Genomic DNA, 9,737 nt, shown 5'->3' on the forward strand with positions numbered 1-9,737 from the left:
CTGCGCGGCTTTCCCGCCGCCGGCAGGGCCGGTCCCACCGGGGTTCTTGCCGGCCCCGGGGCTGCTCAGTGACACAGAAGGAAAACGCAGGGGTAGCTTTGTGTATGTCTGGAAAGCTGATACAAAGAGAAGTTGACAGAGGCTGGTAGTACGGTTAACTCAGAATTACACTGTTTCGTCTACTGCCTTTAGCGATTGTGCCGCTACAAGGTTGGTGATAACATCTGACACTTTTCAGAGTCAGCTGCTGAGAGCTTGAGAATATAAAAGGTTATTTATGGACGCTTAACTCGATTTCCTTGTATTACAGTAGAGATTTGGTAAATTGATCATGTAAGTATTTTTATATTTGGGTCGACTTTGAAAAACAATAAAGAGTGGTCTTGTATATGCCCTGTACTAAATGTCACATCTTTTTCAGAACTGATGATTCTGTTTCTTTGGGTTTTTTTTTAATAGCTTAGAAGAATGCATGTTTTGCTTCTATGTCTTACCTTAGAAACAGCTAAGCTGCTCAAAGGCTTATATGTGACTATCAAAAAGGGGTGATTTCCAGACATAATGAAAATCAAAGTTTTAATTCAAATACAAATGTCTGATACCGAAAACTTCCACTGTTAGTATTTCTTTACATTGCATCAACATTGGTAAGACCAAATAATTTTAAAACAAGGTGTTTCTAGATCTTTTCAGAGATTGAAAGTTGGTTTCTAGGTTTGAAAATATGTTTCCTGGACTTAATTTTTTGTGGTAACAGTGAAATGTACTTTTCTCAATAGTAGTAGTTTCTAACAGCTGTAACAATTTTCTTTCTAGTGTACTGAAGCATGTTTTTACCAAGATCTGTTAAAGTGAAGAGAACTGCTGATGAAAATACAAGTTGTACCGCTAAGAAAAACAAATTGTCTTCTGGAGGATCTTGGCTAGAGGAGACCACCGAGTTTAAGGACTGTAAGTCATCTGGAACAGGAACTTCTGCTTCAAGATGTAATTTGAATGAAGTTGTACAAGAACACACAGAAACTGTAGCTGAAGATCTTAGCGTTGCTAGCACAACTTTGGGAAAGGACAACCAAAATACCGATGAAGGCAGCTCTTCAGAAGAACCCATAAAATCCTTCAGCAAATCCCAGCGTTGGGCAGAACCTGGAGAACCTGTGTGTGTTGTGTGTGGACGCTATGGAGAGTACATCTGTGATAAAACAGATGAAGATATTTGTAGCTTGGAATGTAAAGCCAAACACCTTCTACAAACTCAAGAAAAAGAGCTAAAATCTGATCAACTCGCAGCGGCAGAATCTGAGGCAGAAACTCACCTGCTTAATACACCTTATTTCTACAAAGATCATTCCTTTATTTTAGGCTTGCGAGACGAGCAGATTGAGAACCTTAAATTGCAGCTAGGTATTGCTGTACAGGGACAGCAAGTTCCAAGACCTGTTGTAGAGTTTGAACACTGTGGTTTTCCTGAAACTTTAAATCATAATTTGAAGAATTCTGGCTATGAAGTCCCAACTCCCATCCAAATGCAAATGATCCCTGTTGGACTAGTAGGGAGGGATATTGTGGCTAGTGCAGACACAGGTTCAGGAAAAACAGCAGCGTTTCTACTCCCTGTTATTATGAAGGTTTTGAACGAGGTAATGAAAGTTTGTGTGTTTAGAGAAAGTGGTTTGGAACTCTGGCTCTTGAATTCCCAACATACCTGACAATTCAATTGCAATGTTTTTTATTGACATTCAGTGATATATTTTATTTTTGAGTGATGGAGCATTGGTTCTTGGAGAGGAGGGAGGTGCTGATTATTTTTAATGACTTTGAATGTTTTTTCACTTTGGTCAGGAGATAGAGCAACCTAGTTAGTAGTGTACAGTTTCTGCTTTTTAATAAAGCTAACTCAATTCTGTGGTAAACTTCCTAAATGACTTAGGAAGTGAAAATAATTCCAGGCACTCTGCAAGAAGTTGTTCATATATCTTGATCTATCAGATGGCTGAAAGAGGGTTATTTTTTGTGTTTGCATAATTTCAGAGTAATTTCTACTGGAATATGTTCAGCTGACCATCAAATAACTACAGGAATTTGGGATAATATAATTTGTGAAATACATTTTTCTGAAATCCTCCAATTATACAGTCTCCCCTTTCGTACTATGGGGGAAAAAAAATAATCATAAGACTTTTGTTTTGTAAGGACATGAATGTATGATGAAAAACAAAGTGTTCTGTACTTTGTGGTGCAGCATTGCTTTTTGTTTCAGTAGTTTTATTTAAAAAGGGATGCATACGAATGTATTAGAATATTCTGGGCCTAATTCTAGATGGTGTTTTGAACTGTTTAGGTGCCTTTATAGATATACACACAAACATGAATGTGTACTTTTTTCAAATGAATAATTTAAACATTATTGAAGTAACAAATTATTTTTAGTAATTATTATTTAATGATTATTTTTAATAATTATTTAAGTAAGTCTCTTAATCTGTAAAGCACCATAGCATTAGTTTTGAGTGTGTCTGCAAGACAGTTATATGCTTATAATAGCATGCACAAAATTTGAGCTTTGATGAATAATATTAAATTTCTCTACATAGTCTTTATCATTCTTTGTTTTTACATAGTAGTATGCAAGACAGTAAATGAAAATAGTATCTTCCTATAATATAAAAACTTTAAAAACTTTTTTTTAAATTACCTCGAGTCAACTAGCTTTTCTGTGTTTTGAGTTCATATGGCATTTAGTCTGAATATTTTACAGATTCAATGCAATAACTGCAATTGAAAAAAAAGCAGTTTTTATAAATTAGTTACTAGCTTTCTGGGCCTTTTCTTTTTTTGGTCAGGAAGCTATTCTAACAGTGTATTCATGCATGCATTAATTTTTGAGTTGAGTAATTGAGGTATAGATTTCTTTGGCCTGTATCATGAAAGGTATGATCCCTTTCACCCTTCTGTCTTCAGATAGAAGAGGTATTACCGTCTTAATTGTATCCACAGTAGCTGCACAGTATACTTTATATTTTAATATTGGGGGGTTTAATCTTGAAAGCTTTTTATTTAAATAATAACAACAATTCAACAGATTTCTCACCCTCTTTCTAGACAGAAACTCCATCTGCCCTTATTTTGGCACCAACAAGGGAGTTGGCAATTCAGATAGAGAGACAAGCTAAAGAACTGATGGCTGGTTTACCAAACATGAGAACAGTTCTCCTGGTAGGAGGTTTACCACTGCCACCACAGCTTCACCGTCTCAAGCAAAGTGTTAAGGTAAGGCCTGTCACGTGTAGAGATCCTGTGGAGAGCTGTGTTTTCATTACATTGACAGAAAATAAGAATGTTACTGTTGATGTGTATGAAAACAGAAATATGTGTTTTTCCAGAGGCCAAACTACTAAAATAATTGTTAGTTCTTGAAAATTTTACAGAAATACAAATATTTTATTAACATTTTGACTTCTGACTAAATATGTAATAGCTTTCTGGTTTTGAAAACCTTCATGAATGACATGACTGCTTTCAAAAATTGAAATATGTGATTTTATTAGACAACAAAATGAGTTTCTTTTTAGTGCAGATTGCATTGCTTCTGTTTAGACACTTCGGTAGGGTTCTATAAGGTCCATTTCCTTTTGAAGCTTTATAATTTATTACTTATCTATAAAACTTTTGAGACTTATTTGAATGCAAGTAATTTCACTAATTAGTGCTCTTCTCACCTATAACTTTATCATTTTTGTAGGAGAGTCATCTGTCCTTTCAGGGAATTTCTAAGTCCTGGTTTGTTTTTTTGTCTGTTTTTTTTTTTTTTTTTTAGGTTATAATAGCAACACCTGGAAGACTTCGGGAGATTTTAAAGCAAAGTTCTGTTCGACTGCATGGCATAAAAATTGTAGTGGTGGATGAAGTAAGTTTTAAATTATTAGGGCTGTATTGCCTATACGGAGGCAATGTGCATGGCTAGTCAAGCTGATTCAACACACAGAGTGTTCCTTATAAACACAAAATACAGTTCTTAAAATAAAAGAGCATATTCTAACACAATTAAAAACGTGTTTGAAGAACGTGATTCTGTTGGCTATAATAGACTTAAATACCTGACAGGATAATACTGCGAGACCAGTGTGAACTGGTTTTTAATTAGAACATGTTTTAAATTTTATCTCTTAGCTTTTCTTCTAACTGAAAATACTCCTGCATTTGGATTATTACATGCCAATCATACATATTATTGTTCTTCTGTCAATTCAGTTTCAGGATTCTGCTGTTTATAGAAAAATCTGGTACAAATCTGTTTTTTTTTTTCACTTAGGTGGATACCATGTTAAAAATGGGTTTCCAGCAGCAAGTGTTGGATATTTTGGAAGACATCTCTCATGAACATCAAACCATACTGGTGTCAGCCACAATTCCAGTGGGCATTGAGCACTTAGCAAATCAACTTCTGCATGATTTTGTAAGAATAACAGTTGGAGAAAAGAACCTGCCATGTTCCCATGTCCGCCAAATTATCTTGTGGGTAGAAGAGCCATCTAAAAAGAAAAAGCTGTTTGAAATACTGAATGTAAGTGTAATACTTTTCTCATAAGAACAACGTATAGTTCATGTCTTTACACATCTCTGTCAGGTTATCTTTAATTCTAATCTGTATGTAGTGAAGAGGTGGAGTGAGGTTAGGCATGTAACTGTACTAACTAGTTCAGTAGTTATAGGAGCTTTAATGGCCATTTCAGGGGTAACTCCACTCCTGTTGCTCGCACCTTCTGTGCAGCAGCAACCTAGGTTCCTGTGCTGGGATACAAGTTACAAATTAATACTTTTTCTGTGATTCACAGTGGGGTATCCCCAATATCTGTACTCGTTATCTGAGTGGTAGAGGAATAAGGACTTTAAAGAAAGTCCTGACGGTTTTAAAGGAAGTTCTGTGACAATTTAAGAACTGTCATAGCTGCTTTATGGCCTGGGAGTGGTTTGTAATTTTGAAAGTCATTAAAGAAACCAGTGAGAAAGCTAATTTAGTTATTTCTTGACTTTAATACTAATCTGTGTACTTAGGGGGCAGGGAATGTTGGAGTCTTGGTTGAGGTTGTCTAAGTAGGTAAGAATCTCTAACTGAACCTCAGAACTTTGAAATTCAGAATTACTAAGTCATACTTGAAGAAACTAGGTTTCTGGCTTCTAAAAATGCATGTAGTGATATAATCTTTGGTTCTGAGTCTACAAATCATTATATGTTTATGATGTATGGATTGGTGTAGTTTCATGGCTGGTATCTTGTTCCTTCTTAATCTAGTCTAAGAACATTTATTCATCTGAAAGAAAGCGTTGTTAATATTAGAGATAACGTGCAGAAGAAATTTAATTCAAGTTGCTGCTGATGAGCAGCAAGCTGTTGTAATACCTTCTTACAAGAACTGTTTAATTTTACAGGATAAGAAACTCTTCAAGCCTCCAGTGTTGGTCTTTGTGGACTGTAAGCTAGGAGCAGATCTGTTGAGTGATGCTGTTCATAAGATTACAGGATTGCAATGTACAGCTATGCATTCTGAAAAGTCTCAGGGGGAAAGAACAGAAATACTACAGGTTTGTGCCTCCTAAAATTATGGGGGTTTTGACAGATTTAGAATTGCCATTTCTCTTTAAAGGTGGCTTAATTTGTATCAATTTGAAAGTTCTAATTTATTGCTTTTCTGCAGCAAGAACTGGAGTTTTGCTGGGAGAGAAGAGACAGATGGAACCAAACAAAACTGTAGATAATGCCATTTTAAATGCAGATAAATACTGGGGACTATTTGCTAGGTTGTCTGCTTTGAAATGGGAATTTTAATATGCATTTAACTTCAATTCACTTTCTTTTTTTAATTAAAATTGTGGTTTTGATCTCTCTTTAATTAGCTCTGTGAATTATATTCCTATTTAAACCAAGAATACAGGGGGACCATTCTCCTGCAAGAGAATAATCCCACTGGCTGTGTTCTTGTACTGTATAACTAACCCTAACCTATGCTTTGAGAGGTGCAAAATATAAGAAATAATTATTTTTTGTTTATTCCTCCCTTGTCAGGGGTTACTTCAAGAGAAGTATGAAGTTATAGTAAGTACTGGAGTCCTTGGACGAGGGCTTGACCTTGTCAATGTTGAACTAGTAGTAAATTTCGATATGCCTTCAAGTATGGATGAATATGTACATCAGGTAAATAAATGAACTGCTAAAGCACTAGTTGAAAAGTATACTGAAATACGACATCCATCTATGGAAATCTAAATTTAAGCGTAAACATAAAGATTACTTTTCTCTAGAAAAGGAAGGTGCTGAATATCTTTTCCACAAGTCTCTTTAAGTAGATTACTAAAATGTAGAATTCTGTTCTTGTATCTCCTATGTAAGTTACTAAAACCTAGTACAGTGTTCTCATATCAGTCATAGTTGCAGTACTGTTCTTCCTGGTTTGTATTCTCTTGTATCATTTTGAGTCTACAGAAAGTAGAGTTTATTGTGTCTTTACGATCGGTGTGAAGAAAGGCCCAATTTCCCTTTCTGTGGCAGCTCATCCATAGAGTGGGATATACATGTAATACAAGCAGGAAAGAAGGCGTGAACTTTATTTTCATTCCATCTTCCTAGTCTCGTATTTCCTCTGATAATTTTGCTGGGGATTTCTTGCTTTAAAAAAGTGTGTGTTGCATATATGTGTGTGTATTTATGTGTATGTACACAGACCCTAGCTAGTTCGGCTAGCAAATCAAGAGAACTACTAATTTCCCTCTTTTTGGCACTTAAGAATCCACAGTACTTTACTACTACATCCAGTTTTGAGACCGTCTCTAGAAAAGACAAGAAACTGGAGCAAGTCTTGACAAAGGCGGGAGGCTGGCACACATGTGAAAAGGCACAGGAAAATGTGCTTCTTTGGGCTGGAGTAGAGATTTAATTGCTGTTTTCTATTTGATAATGGACAGTTACAGAGGAGACAGGGACAGACTCTTAGACATGCACGGTGAAAGGATGAGAGTGAATGGTCACAACTTGCTGTAAGGGGAATTTTGGACTGTCAACAGCAAAAAATGTTTTTGCCAGCGAGACGAGTTGGGCAGTGGAACAGGCTGCTCAGAGAGGTTGTGGGACCTTTGTGCTTAGAGACACTCAGAACTTCATAGGAGATGGCCTTGAATGAACTGGTCTAAGTTTGAATTTAGCTGTGTTCTGAGTTGGTGGGAAGGACCTTTGGAAGTCATCCAGTCTCACACCTGGAGTAGTCTGTGTTAATGCATGCAGTGCACTTCTCAGTTTTTTAATAATCTTTTGGCTACAGTTTCAAGCCAAGTATTAAATAAATAAAAGTGGTCTTTCCTAGCATCAAAATACCAATATTAACATACTATCTGTTCCTAAATAGCGAGTCTTTGGAGAATCTTTTCTAATTTGTTCAAGCATTTTGAAGTTACTAGAACATTGGAAGAAGAGGACATTTTTGTGGTCATGCTTGTAAGTTTAGTTCTTGATACAAGGTACATACATATATGTGACGCTTTTTGAAACATTTTGTTGGGACCTAAGTTTTTGCCCATAGGTTATAGACTTCTGGTATGTCCCACAGGCAAGTTACTTCAGATGTATTTAAGCAAAAGCTTCAGATTTGCGTATCTTGAACTCAGGAAGTTTATTGGAGCTTTGTGCTTAGAGGATCAGATAGAGAGATTTGGAGTTGTCACTTAAATTACTTGCTGTTCTGTAACAGAAAATAAACTTCAAGGATATATGAATATGATGAATTCTGTTTAATATTGATAACTAAAAATGAGTTTTTGCTATTTCAGGTTGGAAGAGCAGGGAGATTGGGTCACAGTGGAACTGCAATTACTTTTATCAATAACAACAGCAAGAAGCTCTTTTGGGATGTTGTGAAGAGAGTAAAACCAACAGGCACCATTCTTCCCCCACAGCTGCTTAATTCCCCTTATCTTCATGACCAAAAGAGAAGGGAACAACAGAGACTTAAACATTTACAGAATAGCCTTGTAACGGGAGATAATATTATGGACATTATTAAAAAGCACGACAAAAATAATTCTCAGAGGTAATGTATAGTTATGTAATTATAATGAAAATGTGATTAAAAAGAAACATGGAATTCTGATGCCTTGCAAATTATCTTTTTCTAAAAAAAAGTTTAAATTTTAAGTTTGTAAAGGAGTCTCATTTTTATCTTGTCTTTATTTTGAAATGCAGACTATTGTGTGTTTGAAGTACAGTCGTGCCTTGTACAAATACTGTATGTAAAACCCTTATTCAAAACATAAACTCTGAAGATAGTTTTTATTTTGTTTTAATATTGCTGAATCATCGTTTCAGACTTTTTGTGAAACATATGATTGATAATGGTTGTAATTTTAATTTCATTATATTGTGGTAAGATCTTTGCAACAGACACTCCTCTCTCCCCACTGGGAAAAAAAAAAAAAAAAAAGTTGGCCACAGTTAGTCTCAATCTCTTCCTGTTAGTTTACATGAAAACTTCCACAGGAAACATTTCCTAGAATCCTCTCTATGCTCTCTGAGGATTTCTTGTGAACATATATGCAAGTTTTGTTTGTAAACAGTACTGGAAGTTTAGTTTCTCCTTTATTGCCTGTGGACCATTTACAAGTCCTGCTCGAGCACTTTACAATAGCAGAAAAACTCAGTTATAAGTATAACTTAATTACACAGAAATAGGAAAAACCACATAAATATGAAATTTGTGTTCTTATGTAATGAAACACAGTTAATGTGTAATGGATCATATTTACTTATTTGCTACACATGTGAGCATAAAGGTTGCCATTCTCTGCCCCCAGATGCTGTTTCATTTTTTTTCTGGAAACGAGACCAAAGCTGTATTAAGATAGTGTTGAATGACTTCTGAGAGAGGTCACCATCAAAACTTTGTTTGTTTTTTTTCTTTTCTTTTAGACTGAGGCTTGAGAAATTAGTTTGATCAGGCCTTTCATGCTATTGTGATACATCATTCCATGTTGGCAGGCTCAGATGTCCCAGGTGGTTTGGATGTTAGCCCTGTGTATGTTTACTCTTTGGTCAAAGGACAGCAATAGGATAGGCTGAATTGCTAGTGAACTAATTTTTAAAAGCTTAGGAGCTGATGATTTTTTTCCCCAACTAGAAACAAAAACAGTAGGTCGCTCGTGCTGCAAGACACATGACAACTGGTGCACTGGTCCCAGGGATTCTTTAACACTAACACATTTATGTAGTAAATGTAGTAATGAAAAACTCCTATTATCGATTCTGGTAATCTGAAATATGAAACTTACTATTTCTACTATTTTATGTTATTTCTACACTGTTGCTACTAGTTTAACACTCTCACATGGGGAAAACCACAAGTTTTTAACTCCACACCCGCTCTACCCCGTGCTTTGTCTTTTGTCTCCCTCTACTGGAATTTGTTCTTGAGCCTTTTTTTGCAGTAAGTCCGTAAGTACACCCTGTATATAAATTCCACATTTCTTCTAAAGTGCGTGTACCCTTCAGCAAGGGACCAGTTTTACTTCTTGTGGCGATTTCATATGGTGGCACTTGATATTTTCATCACGCAAACCTCTAACTTTTCAATAACCCCCTTTTCTTCTGACGGGTGGGTTGATGAGCGCTGCCCTGAGCCCAGCCCGGTGCCCAGCGCTGCCGAAGCTTGGCGGCAGCGGGGCCTTGCTGGAGGGTAGGAGAGGCTTCGGCCGGG

General features: G+C 36.2%; 1 protein-coding gene across 1 annotated transcript; it reads left to right on the forward strand.

The window, feature by feature from the left end:
* Positions 1-827: 827 nt before the first annotated feature.
* Positions 828-8,288, forward strand: DDX59 (DEAD (Asp-Glu-Ala-Asp) box polypeptide 59). The gene is made up of 7 exons (XM_010006681.1): positions 828-1,640; positions 3,103-3,270; positions 3,818-3,907; positions 4,313-4,564; positions 5,431-5,583; positions 6,065-6,193; positions 7,819-8,288. Exons 1-7 carry the CDS (start codon positions 828-830, stop codon positions 8,080-8,082), a joined length of 1,869 nt encoding a protein of 622 aa, XP_010004983.1. The 3' UTR covers positions 8,083-8,288.
* Positions 8,289-9,737: the final 1,449 nt, after the last annotated feature.

Source organism: Chaetura pelagica, unplaced genomic scaffold, assembly GCF_000747805.2.
Source record: "Chaetura pelagica isolate M959 unplaced genomic scaffold, ChaPel_1.0 scaffold69, whole genome shotgun sequence".
Classification (NCBI taxonomy): Eukaryota; Metazoa; Chordata; class Aves; order Apodiformes; family Apodidae; genus Chaetura; species Chaetura pelagica.

What these genes read in the sequence shown, in the direction of transcription:
- DDX59 (XM_010006681.1), top strand. Translation starts at nt 828, where the DNA reads ATGTTTTTACCAAGATCTGTTAAAGTGAAGAGAACTGCTGATGAAAAT. An exon ending in GTCTCAAGCAAAGTGTTAAG is followed by an intron (nt 3,271 to 3,817) that starts GTAAGGCCTGTC and finishes TTTTTTTTTTAG; the next exon opens with GTTATAATAGCAACACCTGG. An exon ending in AAAGAACAGAAATACTACAG is followed by an intron (nt 5,584 to 6,064) that starts GTTTGTGCCTCC and finishes CTCCCTTGTCAG; the next exon opens with GGGTTACTTCAAGAGAAGTA.